General features: G+C 37.9%; 2 protein-coding genes, 1 long non-coding RNA gene and 1 pseudogene across 4 annotated transcripts; 1 reads left to right on the forward strand and 3 right to left on the reverse strand.

Annotated features, from left to right (window-relative positions):
• The first annotated feature begins 255 nt into the window (after positions 1-255).
• On the forward strand, positions 256-1,314 carry LOC122307322 (microsomal glutathione S-transferase 3-like). The gene is made up of 3 exons (XM_043120130.1): positions 256-587; positions 748-823; positions 904-1,314. Exons 1-3 carry the CDS (start codon positions 472-474, stop codon positions 1,147-1,149), a joined length of 438 nt encoding a protein of 145 aa, XP_042976064.1. The 5' UTR covers positions 256-471; the 3' UTR covers positions 1,150-1,314.
• A 665-nt stretch (positions 1,315-1,979) lies between these two features.
• Positions 1,980-9,281, reverse strand: LOC122307321 (annotated as a pseudogene).
• Positions 9,282-12,241: 2,960 nt separating this feature from the next.
• Positions 12,242-13,520, reverse strand: LOC122308344. 2 transcript variants are annotated; one of them, XR_006242003.1, is made up of 3 exons: positions 13,447-13,520; positions 13,198-13,354; positions 12,242-12,380 (listed from the first exon to the last, which is right to left on the reverse strand). It is a non-coding gene; the product is annotated as an uncharacterized LOC122308344 (long non-coding RNA). The 2 variants fall into 2 exon arrangements; XR_006242002.1 differs by having other exon boundaries at positions 12,242-12,396.
• Positions 13,521-13,683: 163 nt separating this feature from the next.
• On the reverse strand, positions 13,684-16,598 carry LOC122307477. Its single transcript, XM_043120378.1, has 7 exons — positions 16,586-16,598; positions 16,201-16,434; positions 15,802-16,079; positions 15,507-15,716; positions 15,297-15,389; positions 14,491-14,586; positions 13,684-14,357 (listed from the first exon to the last, which is right to left on the reverse strand). The coding sequence occupies exons 1-7, from the start codon at positions 16,596-16,598 to the stop codon at positions 14,010-14,012; spliced, it is 1,272 nt and encodes a 423-aa protein (XP_042976312.1). The 3' UTR covers positions 13,684-14,009.
• Between the last annotated feature and the right edge of the window lie 1,885 nt (positions 16,599-18,483).

Raw genomic sequence — 18,483 nt, forward strand, 5'->3', positions numbered from 1 at the left:
TTTTTTTCCCTTGAATTAAGTTGCTATGCGCACAAGTAATTGGAATAAAAGAAAATGGATTTGAATTTGTTTAGTTAATTTGGAGCGGAAGATAGACAAACACAAAAAGTAGGCATCCCAATATTTATAATTGATTGATTTTTTTTGGGATAATATTAAATATTTAATAAATAATAAATAATAATCTCTCACATTTTAAAAGATGTTTATTCATTGGTTTAGATGGAGAAAACGTGGGCGAACCGAATCAACTAGAGAGTAAACTACTCGCGGGCGTAACGTGGAGACCGACAGAGAGAGGAACAGAACAGGAGAAGCCCATCCATACATATCCACAAACACAGTTGAGTCGGTGATTTAAAACTCGGATCTCATTTCGATCCTATCAATACTCGCACAAAGAAAGTGAATACCGACTAGCAATACCATCATCTTCGTCGTTGTCCTCGTAGCCTCGGATCGGAAGAGAAAATGGGCCAAGTTGATTTGGTGCTGCCTAAGGAGTATGGCTTTGTGGCCATCGTTCTCGTTCTCTACTGCCTTGTCAATTTCTGGATGGCTGGCCAAGTTGGCAAGGCTCGAAAAAGGTCCGCCACAACACACCCCCCCCCCCCCCCCCCCCCCCCCCCCCCCTTTTCCCTCCCTCCTCTATTCAGATGGCGTTCTTGTTCCTCCCAATCTTTAACTCTGCAAGTATATTGTATTAAATGAAGAGAAAAAGTTCTATTTTGTTGCGATTGTCAACAGGTTCAACGTGCCATATCCTACCCTCTACGCCCTAGAATCTGATAACAAAGATGCAAAGCTTTTCAACTGTGTTCAGGTTTTGGTCCTTCCTAATTTTTTTGAGGAGTAATTTCCGTACCCACTCAACTAATAAATTCGTGTGTGTTGTGCATGCAGAGAGGGCATCAGAACTCGCTGGAGATGGTGCCCATGTTTTTCACGCTGATGATGCTGGGAGGGATGAGGCATCCTTGCACATGCGCGGCGCTTGGTTTACTCTACACCGTGTCTCGCGTTTTCTACTTCAAAGGCTACGCCACGGGCGATCCCCAGAAGCGTCTCACGGTCGGGAAATATGGCTTCTTGGCCTTGTTGGGTCTTATGGTCTCCACTGTTTCATTTGGGGTCAGTCTTCTTCTTTGATCGATTTGCCTTTTGCTTTCTGTAACTACCGGTGCTTGGTTTCGTATGTTGGGTGTTGAATGAGTGACCAGTGTGTTCGAATTTCAAAGGTTTTAGGCTTCTCTGTGTGTAATCTGACGGTAATCTGTTTTGAATACGCTTCCAAATTACTTCATGGTTGCTAAATTTTTTTCTTCTTTTTTTACAATGAAATCCCGTTAGCCAAAAAAAAGAAAGAACATAAGACTAATGGGGTTTAGCCTTTCAGTTTATTATACCAATTTTGATACTTTCAAAGAGAAATTGCATATCCAAACAATTTGGTAAATTATAGTTTAAGCTGAATTGCCAACAGTGTTAGGCCAAGTCGCTTTTGATCCACAAACAATTCACCCCAAATAACTTTTGACCCAAGCAAAGGTCATTTATACGAATGATGAGGAGAGATCGCTGCTTGGCCGTGGAGGAATTAATGATTTTCTGGTGGCGTCATTTCTATTTGAAAAATTATACTCATCATCTCTAAAACACAGACTGCAAATGCCCCCTTTTTTTTTTTTTGGTTATGCGTGATGTGATGAGCAGAAGAATATCAAGTATGACGTGTTATGTAGGGATATAATAAAAGGGCTCTTTGTATTTATAGCGATTTCCGTTGACGAAATTGTTTCGGAGGGATGGTAAGTGAAATATTGGTTAGATCGGTTTCTGATTGTTGATGTCAATATTTGCTCTCAAATTTTTCTAAGGACCTTTTTCCCATCAACAAGGAAAGGACTTTAATTTGGCCGTCATGAAACAGACTGGGATCAATATCAAACATTAACTTGCCATCGTTCAACTGATAAAGATTACTTCTCCAACCCCTCGGATCTTTCTTTTATATAGGCATTACTACACGACAAAGGTTTCACATCCCTATACTTCTTACATAAGACACATGAAGCTGACAATAAAAAGTTTCTTACTTGTAAGTGGCCTGAGAATTTTAGACCCCCATGCTTGTTAAGCAAGCAACATCATGCAAAAACACAGAAACAGTGGAATTACAAAGATCACAACCAAGCACCTCCAATGCCATCAAGCATGTTATTTATTATGCCCAGGATGTCAAAGTTAGGTGCATGCAACCGAAAAAACACAATTCTAGATCAGCCTTGGAAGGCAGCAAGGTCAATGCCCTTGCCGGGGTTGACCACAGGGGGAATCAAATTTGCTGAAAAGTTTATAGGATGAAATGAGTGAAAGCACTGCATAGCAAGCCACTACAACGAATGTGATCACTACGGATGCTGTGGCCTTACGACAGAACCCGCCAAAAGAACCACAAGCTGCACTCCAGGTAACGGCTGCATCTCCCTTGTATGCCAGGAATAACAACTCCAATGACACGGCTTCGGCAGCCAGAATTGCGTAGGTGAGCACCTAACCGCATTAACAGAGACAACAATCTCAATGCTGGTTCTTGCTTAATTTGTAGTGTTTTTTTAAGTCTTAAGGTTCTGAAAATCAACTAACCTGATCAAGGAAAAAGAAAGTCCAAGCGCTGGACTTGGTGGAGGGGCGAGGCATGGCTACGATGATGGCTGAAAGAAGAGAATAGCCGGCACATATTCCATTGGCGTGTACCAAATACCTGCATAATAATGATTTTCATCGTCTATTAATTTTTAAAAGAGATACCTGAATCCTAATCCCGATTCCAAGTTTCCATGGGGGAGATATATTTACCGGATATACTGCCTGGCCATATTTGACAGATGTCAATGTCTACAACATAAAAATATACTTTAAAGAAAAGTTAAGAGAAATGTTGTCCTTCGTATGCCACATTTTAGGTAATTGCCTATTTAAGTGGCAGTATATGAAGTTGATTAAAATGTGTTATATCAATATAGTGACCGGAGATGATAAAATCTAGAGTAAGGTTTGGTTTGGATAGAGAGATGCTTCTATCTCATTAGATATCATCTCAATATCTAAAAACCACAAATACAAACATTTTTCAATTTTAAATATTTAACTTTTTCATCTAATCATTACTTAATTATTGCAACTTTCTTAAACTTCCAAACAAAACATAAAAAATAATTCAACTTTTTCTCTTTCATCTCTCAAAACCCCAAAAAATATTCTAACTCAAACAATTTCTAACTCATCTCATCTTAACTTAAATATCTTACTACTATTCACAAACCATATCAATATTAACCATAACCAAGCTGAGGCGCACTCACAGGCTATCAAGCAGCAATAATACACGTCAGCTGGTCTAGAAGATTCAAGAACTCTGTTTCCTATTCTTCTGTTATAACAAACTTATTCCTTTTTTGTTATTTTTCCAGCTCATACCTTCTGTAAGAATGCCTATATAAACTACTCAAGGCACTGTGTATTTGTAAGTCTAATGAAATGATACGAATGAGCATTATGACATTTATCTTTTTGCTTCATTTTATCATGGTATCAGAGCTGCTAGACTAGCAGTCTCTCTGATCTTTTTTTTTTTTTTTTTTTCTTCATGGCTGAAAACGAAAATCCACCACCACCACCACCACCATTGCCACCCTCATCTTCGACCCCTATTTCCTCTTCTTTCTCTCATTTAACTACTCTAAAGCTCAACAAAGATAATTTCTTACTCTGGAAGGTGCAAATATCTACCTATCTAAGAGGCCAAGATCTATATTCATTTGTTGATGGCTCACAGATTATCCCACCCAAAACACTTCCTGCCACAAATGGCTCTACCCAGAAAACCAACCCAGCCTTTCTTTCCGGGCAACGAACAGACCAGTTTATTTTAAGTATTCTGTTTTCTTCGTTGACAGATTCAATTATTGGACATGTCATTTCTGCAGGTTCTTCTCGTGAGCTTTGGGTTACTCTTGAATCCATGTTCAGCTCCTACTCACAAGCTAATGAGTTCCAAATCCGGTTCCAGCTCACTAACCTGAGCCGTGGAGATCAATCTATCTCCGATTACTTCAACAAAGTTAGAACACTTGTTGATACACTCACTGCTACGGGCAGTCATCTCTCAGAAAAAGAAATTGTCACTTACATATTAAATGGTCTGGGTTCCCCTTATGAGTTCTTCACAACCTCTATAACCACAAGATCTGATCCCGTGACCTCTCAAGAGCTATACCATCTCTTGCTTATTCATGAAAGTCATTTGAAACATGCCTCTCGGAGCACAAACCTCTCCTCTCCTTTTGAACCCACTGCAAATTTCAGTTCCCATACCTACCGTGACCAAAGAGGCAGGGGTCCCTATCGTGGAAATCGACATACCCGTGGCCGAGGAAAATACTCCACTAACAGAGGCCGATTCTCTTCAAACTCCCAACCCAGTTTCCCATCCCAAACCAATCTCTCCAACCGACCAACATGTCAGGTTTGCAATAAACCTGGACATATTGCTCTTCAATGTCATTTTCGGTTTGATCATGCCTATCAATATGACCCACCCCGATCATTCTCTGCCAACTACACCTCCCCTTCAGCCATTCCCGATTCTACATGGTATCCGGACAGTGCAGCAACCCACCATATTACCCATGATCTCTCTCACCTTAATCTTTCTTCTGAACCGTATGATGGAAATGAGCAAATAAAAGTTGGGAATGGAACTGGTCTTCCGATACAGCACATTGGTGACTCCTCTTTCTCTGTCAAATCCTCTTCTTTTCATTTACATAATCTTCTCCATGTTCCTTCAATTACAAAAAATCTTGTCTCAGTTTTGCAATTTTGTATTGACAACTCTTGTTTCTTTGAATTTCATGCAACCCATTTTTCGGTGAAGGACCAACAGAGCGGGAAGCTCCTCATCACCGGACCAACTCGTAATGGCCTTTACCATTTTCCATCTGCAATGCACCTGTCTTCTCCGTCTGCCCATCTTGGTGAAAGAGCTTCTCTTGGTTGCTGGCACCAAAGGCTCGGTCATCCTTCCCTTGCCGTTGTCTCCAGAGTCTTGCGCACCACCTGCTTGCCCTTTTTCCCAACTGATTCATCTTTTATTTGTTCTGATTGTCCCTTGGCTAAGGCCCACCAGTTGCCTTTCTCATTAGGATCATCTACTTCTGTTAAGCCATTAGATCTTTTATGGGCTGATGTATGGGGCCCAGCTCCCCTCCTTTCACGAAATGGCTATAAATATTACTTGAGCATAGTTGATCATTTCACACGTTTCACTTGGCTTTTTCCCATTAAAAATAAATCAGATGTTCTCTCTACTTTTACTTCTTTCATCACATTTGCTGAAAGATTTTTTAATACTAAAATAATCTCTTTGCAAACTGATGCCGGAGGTGAATTTCTACCTCTTAAAAATCTATGCAAAACTCTTGGACTTGTACATCGTTTTTCGTGTCCCCACACACACCAACAAAATGGTCTTGTTGAACGAAAACACCGACATATTGTCGAAACTGGCCTCGCTCTTCTTGCTCATGCATCTCTTCCATTATCTTTTTGGGATGATGCCTTTGAAACCGCCACCTATCTTATTAATTTACTTCCCACTCCAGTTTTACAAAATCAATCCCCATATTCTATGGTCTATCACAAACCTCCAGATTATAATTTTTTAAAAGTTTTTGGTTGTGAATGTTGGCCTAATCTTCGCCCCTATAATCGACATAAATTGGGTTTTCGTTCAACATCATGTATATTTCTTGGGTACAGTTCCTCTCATAAAGGATACAAGTGTTTTGATCAACATCACAATCGTCTTTACATTTCCCGGGATGTCATTTTCAATGAAAAGAACTTTCCCTACAAAAAGCCCATCTCCGTTCCATCCATTTCCCAGCCCAATCCCCAATCGGTTTCCCTTCCATGTTTTCCTCCCTCTATTCTTGGTCCGGTACCCATTACCTCATCTCGGCCCATCAGCTCATTACCCCTCTCTCGGCCCATCAGTCCCTTACCCCCCTCTCGGCCTGTCAGTCCATCTTCAATGACCCGAGTCCATCCTATTTCCTCTTCATCTACTCTGCAGGTTTCCTCGCCGCCGTCCTCATCAATCCCTAATTCTCAAATTCCTTCAGAAAATCAAAGCTCCTCCATCTCTCGGTCTTCACCCATTTTAGTTCCTCCTCGTTCACCCATTATCACACGGTCTCATACCAACTCATCAAGACCTCGCATCTTCTCCGACGGTACAGTTCCATACCCATCTTGGCAGTGCTTTGTTTCCACTACTACGGTACCAGATGAACCATCTTCCTTCTCCATTGCCTCTAAATTTCCCGAATGGCAATCTGCCATGTTACATGAATTCGAAGCTCTCATTAAAACCAACACCTGGACCCTTGTTCCCCCCACCTCCGTTTCTAATCTTGTTGGTTGCAGGTGGGTGTTTCGCACAAAGCTTCGCCCTGACGGTTCCATTGAAAGGAGGAAGGCTAGATTGGTGGCCAAAGGCTTCCATCAACAACTCGGTATCGACTATACCGAAACTTTCAGTCCTGTGGTAAAACCCTCAACTATTCGATTAGTTCTATCAATTGCTGTTGCACGTGGTTGGCATCTTAGACAAATTGATATACAGAATGCCTTTCTTCATGGCAATCTCAGTGAGACAGTTTACATGCAACAACCCCAAGGGTTTACTGATCCTACACGGCCCAATTTTGTGTGCAAGTTAAACAAGGCCATCTATGGCCTTAAACAAGCCCCTAGGGCTTGGTTCTCTGAGTTAAGCTCATGGCTCATTCACTATGGTTTTTCGGCTTCACAGGGTGACCCTTCACTTTTTATCTTGCACACAAGTGATCTCTGTATATTTATTTTGGTATATGTGGATGACATGATCATCACCTCATCATCTTCATCTGCTGTTGACAAACTGATGGACTCTCTTGGTCATGCATTTTCGGTTAAAGACTTAGGCAAATTATCTTATTTTCTGGGTCTGGAGCTTGATTATCTTGATAATGGTCTCTTGATTACTCAAAGGAAATATATTTCTGATTTGTTAAAGAAAACCAACATGCTCGGTGCAAATCCCATTTCCTCACCCATGTCAGCTTCCACCAAACTCTCAAAATTTGACTCACCTTCGTTTGACAATATTACCCTTTTTCGAAGCATCGTTGGTAGCCTCCAATACCTATCCTTAACTAGACCAGATGTCTCATTTGCTGTCAACAAGGTCTGCCAATTCATGCATGAACCAAAAACTACACATTGGACAGCTGTCAAAAGAATCCTTCGTTACCTTAAGTCCACCATTAATCATGGCTTATTCCTCTCAAAACATTCTAGTTTTACACTACATGCATACTCCAATGCTGACTGGGCAGGATGCCCAGATGATAGACGATCTACGGGAGGATTTTGTATTTTCTTGGGTAAGCACTTGATCTCTTGGAGCTCAAAAAAACAGCACACTGTTGCCCGCTCAAGTACTGAGGCTGAGTACAAGTCCTTGGCCAACACAACTGCAGAGCTCATATGGTTGCAAACTTTAATCAAGGAACTTGGGTTTTCTATTCCTCGGCCTCCTGTTTTATGGTGTGACAATCTCGGTGCAACATACTTAACCTCAAACCCGGTATATCACTCACGCACTAAACATATGGATGTGGATTTCCACTTTGTACGTGATAGAGTTGCAGCAAAGACCTTGCAGGTTCTTTTTTGCAGCAGTAAAGATCAACTTGCAGATGTCTTTACAAAACCCTTGGTGGCTGATCGGTTTTCATGTTTGAGATCGAGTCTGACTGTGTGTGACACCCCGCTAGACTCGAGGGGGCGTATTAACCATAACCAAGCTGAGGCACACTCACAGGCTATCAAGCAGCAATAATACACGTCAGCTGGTCTAGAAGATTCAAGAACTCTGTTTCCTATTCTTCTGTTATAACAAACTTATTCCTTTTTTGTTATTTTTCCAGCTCATACCTTCTGTAAGAATGCCTATATAAACTACTCAAGGCACTGTGTATTTGTAAGTCTAATGAAATGATACGAATGAGCATTATGACATTTATCTTTTTGCTTCATTTTATCAATCAATTCATCTCATCTCACCTCACTATCCAAATCAACAATCAGCCTCAAAATGCAATTCAATTGCAGTGAATGAGCAACTGAATTTATCTCATAGAGCTATACTTGTTGCTTCCTTCCATAGCAATCTAAAAGCATCTCAGCAAATTAGCAATGGTGATGGTGATTGCTACAGGTGATGGTCCAGTATTTTCTTTTTTACCGGAGGGGACAATCTTGATGTCATATATAATAAAAGTAGTCACTAATTTAACATAGCAGTTCCATGCATTTAATCAATGGACCCAAAGGGAGGAAAAACATAAATAGAAAGCTGATATATTTCAGTACTTGCAAAACAGAGTCGGCCAAAATCAAATGCCATGATAACAATATAATCGAGCATAAGCATATATACCAAGTGTATTGCAAATCGTTCCGTTCTTGTTTGTTGATTTAGTTTCATTTGCAGATTATTATTATTATTATTTCCGTTGCAGATAGATTTGAGCTTTCTTTATGGCAATCTAGCTAATTAATGCCACAAATGTTCTTCAGTGTTCATCCGTCCATGGAATTTCAGTTTTCAAGAATATATTACCAGCAATACTTCAAAGCACTAACCCAAAGAAGAAATGTTCATAATATTAACAATTACTAGGGAATGGGAAAAATATATATAATTTTTAGTTAATCGTCCATGAAATTGCAGCAGAAAGAACACCTGAATGCTCCAAGGTCGGAGTAAGAAATGGAACCGAAATCGTTGGTCTGAGAGTTCTTAAGCATGACCACGAGTGCCGCAACGCACAGACCCACGGGGACAAGTCGCAGCAAGGTCTCTGCAGTGCGCATGGTGCTGCTGACGCTTCCTTCCTCCTCCTCATACTCCTTCTCATCTCTTGGCCCCATGACCTCCATAGGAGACGTAGCTCGCTTCTCCGCCAACATTTTTGTTCTCTCTTCTCTTTTGGGGTCTTGTTTTGTTGTGTTTTTGGCGTACTAGATCGAAGGCTAATCAAGTTCCTCTGTTACTCATTTAATGGAAACTACAGCATGGTTGTTGAGCATTCAATGTCATCGGCAGCCCACGCTTTCCTAAGTGATAACACAGGATCAAGTTCGTGCATCTCTCTTGCCCAGAAATAGATAAACAAAAATAATATGTACGTAAATTATATCCTCTCCCATTTCTTTCTATCTTTTTTTTTTAAATTTTTTTATTTAAAAGAAAAAATTATTGGCAAGCAAAGTAATGTTAAAAATACGTAAAATATTAAGTTGGCATGAAATCAGAAACAAGGAATAATAAAACCATGGAAATAGACTCATAGGCCCATCTGAATGCTCTTTGGGTCCAAGAGAAGGGCAATACATTTAATTTATTTATTTTGGGAATCTCAAAAAGCAGTAGCGAGCAAGACGGCCCACAAGGCCATAGAGGAGAGTAGTTCGTAGGAAGAATTGAAGAAGAGCATAAACAGTGCAAAACTTAGTATAAGAACAAGAAAAATTTAATTATAAGCATAATTATGCACTAATATGTGTATTAATATAACGTGATTGGTCACAAATTAAATTTTATCGAAAACAGTGCTAATTTAAATTTTGAATATGAAGAAATCAGTATTAATATGTAGATTAATGCGCAAATTTGTTTGTACGTTACAAAACTCTAAAAACAAAGGAACATCCTATTTATAATTATAATTTGACTTAAATGTGCTGTCAATTAATGATGTATTAAAAAAGAAAGCTACTCATCATTTTCATATCACACAAACTATATATATTTTTTATTTTATTTATTTTTTTTCTTACCAAATATATAATGTATAAATGATCAGTAGAATAACTCAATTTAAAAAAATAATAATAATAAGTATAGTGTATAAGATGATGAGTAGCAAAACTCTAATGAAAATTATAAAATTTAAAATTTAAAATTCAAATTAACAAAGAAAAAAGTTGACAAATTGGACTTTTTATTCAATACCTATAATTTTGTACATAAAATTATAAGTATATATAGCATTAGAACAAAATAAGATCCCGAGAGGAATGTATTTCGAGAATAGAATATTGGGAAAAGAAGAGAATTATGCGCGAAGACGTGGAGAAGGATAGAAGGGTGTAAAATTTGTAAATACCAATCTAATCATGAAAAAAAACATGTACGGAGGAACATTATAGGAAATTTGGTCATATGTTTATACTTTATAAAAGGAAAGGGATGGAATTGTTTCACAAACCGTTCACCAAAATGATTCATCTACAATAGAGAATGATGATAGTCCAGTGTGCCTGATGCACATTCGATACCTAAGTAAGTATATACATAAATCGAGATGTTACGAAAATATTAGGAAAATAATTACTTAGGAGTACCCATCTTTAGCCAGATATATAGATGTGAAGTTTAGTGATAAATATGTGATATCAATTCAATCTCCTGATTTCCCTTATCAGTTTAGGTAATTGGCATAGATCATATTCATAAAATAGTATCCATGGAATGATCATGAACTGATCACTTCCAAAGAATATGGTGAGTTTTTCGCTATTTCCTTGGACTAGCCATCCTCTCCTATTAACTTGGCAGTCACAACATTGATTTATCACTACAAGAATATTTAGAATTTGCGGCATTAAAAATAGTTGCCATTGTAAGTACAAAACGTCGGAGATTACTTACCGCAGCATTTATATACTGCCGCTTGATGGACGGGAAAGAAATGTGGCCTTTGCATTAAGCCGTCGTTTCCCTGTATAATGCTGATAAATATCCAATATTTGCAGCACAAATATTCGCAGCCTTTATCTGCTGAATGTGCCGACAATACTAGTAATTTGGGGAGTCAAAATATGCCGCTGTTATTTATCTGCTGCAAATCCATTATGTAGCTGATGCCCAGAAAATTTCGCCGGTGATTGGCCAAAAACAGAGGCGACGTTTACAACAAATGCTGGCCTACTGCTTTATAGGCAACGTTGATTTATTGCCGCAGTAATTGAGGTGCTTACGTTGCACCAAGTTAAAGGCGACATTAACTATGCCTGCTGACTTTACTACACAGTAGCCACAATTTCTACTTTTTGGAAATCTATACACTTTTTGCATTGCTTTTGTTTGCTGCCATATGTCCTCCAAAATGCCGCCCTTCCTTAAATTCATGAGTTTATATATATATATGTATATATATATATATAAACTGCAAGCAAGTTTCGTCAACCACATAAAACGCCGTTTAACGTCCTTTTTTTTTTTTTTTTTTTTTTTTTTAATTTGTATTATTGCATATACTGATCCCTTGGACATTTTCTTTCACAGTTAGTTTGTCTAAAATCCCATTGGCCTAAATATATGCAATATATATATTTAAAAAATAGTATAAAATATTTACTAGTAGTGATCTATAGTGGGCATACAGGTGGTACTTAATTATCTCCCATTTCCTGCATATAAAAATATACAATTTCTTCAACAATATATAGTTACTAATGCAGTTTATCCAAATTGATGATGTAAAATTTATTTTCTTATCATAATGTCTCCTGTACGTAACAATGTCCTAGTTATAATAATTGAGCTGCCAGCAACTAATTGGACATATAAATTAGGAGATTGCCTACTTTACATGAAAACTGAACCCCCCTAAAGCACACATCACACGTACATCCACTATAGTAGCAATGATTCAAGTAGAAATTCATATATTATATTCAACTTCATTGCAGCACTTCACATAGTTTAAAGGTCAATAATCTCAAAATATACCAAGACATGGATTCAACTTCAGCAACTACCACACTAGAAATGGTGCTGCCCAACAAGCCAAAGCATTAATCCATGCTATTTCAAATATACCAACTAAACTCCAAATAATCTATGAGTAAACTGGAAATGTCAAACCCACTATCCATTTACAAGAAATTTTGACTTTGGGAGATTGGGTATGAAAACTTCAACTTCATACCAGCTTAACCCCTTGTAATCATTGATTGTGTTGAGGGTGAGGTGGGAGACTCCCACTGCTTGTTGGCATCTTTATAATCAACACTCCAGACTGTGTTTGTTTTGTTTCCAGCATACTATATCCCCATTAGATCCAAAAATATAGTTGAGAAATCTACACCAGTAAATTTATAATCTCTTTCTGCACTTCATCTTCTACCACACATGCTGTCACATGGTTTCCATCAACCCCACTGGTGTGCCATTTTACTCATCAGTTGGTACCTTTAATCTGTGCATTAGTGAAACTAATTAAACTTATATCAGTAACAGCACACAATGTTTGACTAATATGCATTTTTAAACATATAGACAACATTCGCTAGGGAACACTCTTTCATGACTCTGCAATTTAATTATAATGTTTATTCAGATTTTCTTTTCAATATTGTTTACCTTGAGAGATAGGGCTAAGAAGTAATTCAGAATCAGTTTGTTAATTGTTGACATAGCCTTTGCAATTCTCTTAACAGATTCTAAGATATTTTCACATTCCTAAGCAAACCTTACACCCGCTTTAGAAATTTAGGAGAATAACTACAACTCTCCTACTAGTAATCTAGCATGCATCAGATGCTAGATTAGTTATATTGGATTCTATACATGCATCATATTAAAAGTCCCTACACTAAACCATTAATTTCAAGTTAAGATACTTAAATCAACTTATGTGACAAAGATAGCAAAAGTCTAGACAATTTATTTCTTTAGGACAAGCATGATTTTGTCTTTGATAATAAGTTATAGTAGAAATCCTAAGTCTAAGGGAACCTCCCTTAATGGGGTAAATTAGAGCCATGTATTTTTTCATTTTTTGCACACAAATGAATCTAGCATACGAACATACTATGGTCATCTCATTTCCAGCTCAAAACAATAAATTCTGCAGCCTTCTAGCTGCCCCACAATAATGCCAGTCATCAATTCAATTATAATTCCTAACAGCCCCATAAGATTTTATTTAACTTCTAAAGGTAATTGTAAACTTCTAATGTTGCCACCAATCATTAAACATTGAATATAACCAATATGTGCAAGACATATATTACCTGCAGATTCCAACTTTTGCTGTCCATGAGAATATTTTAAGGACTAGCTTTGTGTACTATTTGGAAAATTTTGCCATCCAACTTCTGATTTTTCAAGAGCAGAGTGTGTGGTTCAGCAGCTCCTCACCTACACCCTCCTATTAACTTCATTTAGAACCTGTGATTACAATATCTAGTAAGTAAATATGCATATCTGTCCAGAACATACCGGGCCATTTAAAAATTATATCAAGTGTTCAAGCAACTAACCTTATGTAGTGCACATTAACACCACCATCTTGTCCATCTATAGATCCGTTAATAATATACATTTGAACAAATTTTGCTTTTGTCCTGGGACATGGGTTATATATTCTTGCAGTCTAAAGGTATACAAAAAGACATAATGGATGTCCACGATGCACTTAAACTGTTATCTGGTCTCCCCCCCTTCTCATTTAGTTAGCTCCCCAAAAAACTTATATTCAGTGTGTAGACTCTCACACCACTAACCCAAATAAGCAAATCAACCTTACTGCCAAAAAATTCCAGATTTTTACCTGCCACCTAACTACCAAAAATTCCCAAAACAGGGACATCCACAAGCTGCATGCAGCTCATGGAGTTGACCAAGGAGTGGGTGAGATTGAATCTGAGGAAGCCGGCTCCTCAGATTCTGATGCTGGCTGCCTCTGCTTTTCAGAATATGGTTGCCGCTGTCATTCAGCCCACGGCTGCCTCTGTGATTCAGCCCACGGCCCCCTCTGTGATTCAGCCCACGGCTGCCTCGCAATTTGAGTCCACGGCTGCCTCTGCTGCATTTCTGAGCACAGCTACCTTTCCGACATTAAGGACATCAATAATTTCTCTGTTTGACGTTGCTTCTCCATCATCTTCTTCTCAGATTCAAGTTGCCTCTCCATCATCTTCCTCATATCTTCCCGTACAGCCTCTAGTTCATCCTTGTGAGTTTGAGCATCTTTCTTGTGTCGTTCTACCAATTCCGCATACTCCTTATCTCGTATACGATCATGTACTCTTCTAGAGTCTGGAATTACCATTTCTCCTAACCCTCGTGCATATCCTGCTCTTTGACCAAGTACTGACCTAAATATTTCTGATGCTGCTTCATCCGTCCGTTTTTCAGGCTCTAATGCATCCATTTTGCTGGTCATCTTGTTCTGTAACAAGAAACAAACAGGCATAAGTATATACATTATATTCCCATATTCACGGTAACACCATTAGTTCTCAATAAGTATACCAGATATGAAACACTTTAGGTCCATCTCTAAAAATCGTAATGTTACTCACATAATTATGCTCCGTTGCTGGGGTCACAAACTTCTCTTTCTTCTTTGACCACCGAGTGTGTCGATAGAAGTCCACTACGTTGGTTTCGTGTACTCGCTAGATAGTTGTGGCATGAAAATTGTTCTGAAATTAGTAACACACATAACAAAAACTGTACAGAATATTATGTTTAACTACACAATCTAGCCACACATAATAATAGCTGAAATTACATGTGTTGATATCAAAAAACATAATGAATATTCTATGTGACAAAGATAGGCAACTTCAGGCCTTGCTACAGATAATTTGCCAGGCAAATTAGCTATCACATTTGCACAAAAACCTTTTATGCAAATGTCGATATATGACCGCTAAACTTCCCTATTACTGCAGGTCATACATGTTAGGTTTATCTTTTTATATAAAACCCACTGAACTGGTCATAACTGTTGTTTACACAATTTCACCTTCGATACAACCATCAACATGAAAATCAGTTTATAGAAGAGATAAGGAATATCAAGTGTGAGATAAATGCTAAGGATGCAAATAAAGTTCCAGATATGATTATCGAGTCCAGACCTATGCAACTAAGATGAATGAAAATTGAATTTGGATGTACATGATAATCAATGGATTGATATAAAGAAAACTAGATGCTGAATTCTTGCATAACTATTGATAGGAAAACTTGCAACTCAGGACCAAAAACAAAAGTCAGCATTTTTCTCATTCATGATCAATAAATGTGATTTATTAATTCAATCAACGGAATAAATATTACAAAGCTATTGCCATCCAACTAACTTATATAAATCGTTTACCTTTTCCTCAAGTACCCTAACAAATGACTTGCACCCAGATGTATGATTAACGTCGAGTTTCTTGCGACTTTCTTTATTTCTAGCTGACATTTTCTGCCATGATAATGCCAATGTTAGTTATATTCTTAGAGTGAATATGCATGAGAATATAACTTATGTCCAAACTCAACATATACATGTATAGATTCATGTATTAATTTTAATGGATACCTTGAAGGAATCACTTCCCCATCTCTCACAAAGTTTAGTCCATACTATTGGGTTGACCATACTAGTCTCGGAAGCCAATGCCTCCTCATGAGTGGCAAACTTCATATACTTCTTGTGCAATTCATGGTGATAAGCGTTAAACCGCTTACGTAGGGCTTTCCAAACAGCCATTTGATGATTGTGTTTCTCCCAATCCAATTCAAAGTCACCCTACACGCTTGAGTAGCTGTTAATAACATACTTGCATTTCTATATTCATCAACGAGACTTAATATGTAGGTATAAGCTGTCTTACCCGGATGCGCTCCATCAACTCATCCTTCTCGGGCTTGGGTACATCCGTCCACCTTGCATGACTCATGTGTGCATGGTGTTTCAATATCCATGTTATTCTTGTTGTGAACATACCGGCATTAGAACAACATGGAGCCATCTCCCCATCATTGATCTTCAAATGTATTAGCCCGTGCTTACGAAGCTTCTCAAACTCAGTGCATATGGCTGGGCCACGTCCACGTTTCTTCTGTGTTGGGGCGGGTACCGATACTCTTACATCCTCCATGGCAGCATCCCCTAAATAACCAGCATTTAGATTTTGCAACCAATATTGCAAACTTGTAAACTTATCTTAAGTCGCAGCCAATTAATGTAAACCATTATAACAAAGCTAGTAAATACTCATCATTTTTATTACCGTTATCGCCAGCTGTAATCCCTGGTCTCGGGATCAAATAAGGACGAGAAGCCTCTTCCTCTATAGTTGGAGATTCTGTAAGAAGATTAAAGGTTGGTCCCACAACTTGCTCTGGGGTGCATTCCCTCAAGATTGCATCACGTTTTCGGCATGGAAATCCAGGGGGTCCACTCCGTATAGGACGCCATCCCCTTCCTCTCCCCCATTCTTGGACACTTTGCCCCATTTGTCCACCTGAGTAAAACATATTGTGAACAATTATTAAAACGATGGTTCGGCCAGCTTTACAATTGTTAACGTAAAATTCTTCAAACACCCACTCATACAACAATTGGTAAATCTATTGGTATGGAGGAAAAATCAATACCAATAGAAGAAATTGTACCTTCTTCATCCATGTTGGTCCTCATTTGTCTCACTTTCCTTGCAAATTTGTGGCCTTAAGTCAGCGTGAGGCCAGTAACCGTATGTATGTGAAAGTGTTTGTCGATAATCTCAATCTGAACTTTTTGTGACCGGCTGTCCTACACTAGAGAAACATTAGTTTTATATTGTGCAGCAGATGTCATATCTATTCAAATGTCAATGTAAGCAATTTTAAACCATGAGGCTAGGTACACACATGGCTTCTCTCAATTTAAAGTCTTGCCTCACACATGGCACATATGCACACATTTTTCACCATCTTCATTTTGTATGCTTAGTAATCATGTTGTTGTTGGTGTAAAAGTTTGATTTCATGTAAAAAAAAATTACCAGTCCAATATTAATGACCAGAACTACCAATTCAGAGAATAGTAGGTCATTTTCATGCATTCCAACTTAAAACACAGGCAGTCAAAAAACAGCACACCAATTGGAAGTTTAAATGCATATAATGCACTTTATGTAATGAGAAATACATACCCTTTAATCTTTCAACTAATTAATTGCAAATAGACTTCCTACATGGAAGGTAGTGGAATTGCATTGGGAACTAAGCAATTGGAGCTGTCAAGATGATTTTTTTTTTTGCTAAATTTAAATTTTTTTTTATTATTTTTTTTTTATGGTCTGTAATGGACAGAATAAGTTCCAAAATCAATTATTTGGAACTGGAGTTAGAAACAACATTAATTCTTCCCAACTAACTACCTTACTGTGGGCTTCACTTAAGGTAGTTTTCCACATGCATATCACACATATACAACCATGCATGCAGATTTTGAGGAAATGATGTAAAACCATCCATGTGCATTTTCTAACCTAATAGAGCTTATCCCAACTAAATAAGCTCTAGAAAGTTCAGAAAAAGATAAAAAAACTGATTCAGGCAAACCCATCAATACAGTCGTACTGTCTGGACTAAGAAGGAAGAATATCAGATTAAAGCTCTGTAAGAAATCAGCATGAATCCACGTGTGATACATACCTTTAACTAGACTTTAAGTCCTCAATGCAAGAAAGAGAGGAATATATGAAGTGCATGAGGCAACTCACCCACCAACTTTCCCAGGTAGCAGTGCAAAATCACCCAGCAACTCTTTCGGGCATGCTACTCTTATGGTGCATCTTGATGATTGCTGAAAGGAATTTTCAGAAAGTAAGGTATTGTTGACCTCTAATAAGCTAGAACCACTTCATTGCTTTTGCTGGAGTTGCCAGGCTTGTAGTGGGAGATTTCCTTTCTTGCTGGAATATCCAAGATGTCAGTGAGCTTGTAAAACTGGAGATATTGCATGCAGATAACAGAGCTGGGCATATTTTACCTTTTAAACTTTCTGACTTCTTTATGGGATGGGTGCAAATCACTTCAGCTGTGTATGTAAATTACATTTATACCCTTAAAAGCAGTAAAGATATACAAGTCTCCCGCCTTTGATATGCGCCTCTTTTCTATTTTTCCTCTTTTGTAGTACATTTTCCCCCCAACCATTTTTAAATGTTTAAATAATCTATTCTGAATTTTACTCAAAACCATTTTCAGTAATTATATAAAAATCTAAACTTGACCATCTATAGATCCGTTATAGCAATGGAATCTGCATAAATATGAAGTATTTTATTAAAACTTATTTATCCACGTTCTAGTTGAAATTTTGGTACCAAGTGTAATAGAAAAAATTCCTATGACACAACTTAAGGTGAAAAAGAGCAATTTGATCACTTTATAAAATACAACACCATGGCAAAGTCCAAAGTTGCATTGGTGTGTTTGAAAATTCAGCATATTGTCCAATTTGTCCATGATGCCAAAAAACCATTTAAAATATCCACTGACACACCATAACCTGTTCTGAATTT

The sequence above is a fragment of the Carya illinoinensis genome, chromosome 4, assembly GCF_018687715.1.
Source record: "Carya illinoinensis cultivar Pawnee chromosome 4, C.illinoinensisPawnee_v1, whole genome shotgun sequence".
Lineage (NCBI taxonomy): Eukaryota > Viridiplantae > Streptophyta > Magnoliopsida > Fagales > Juglandaceae > Carya > Carya illinoinensis.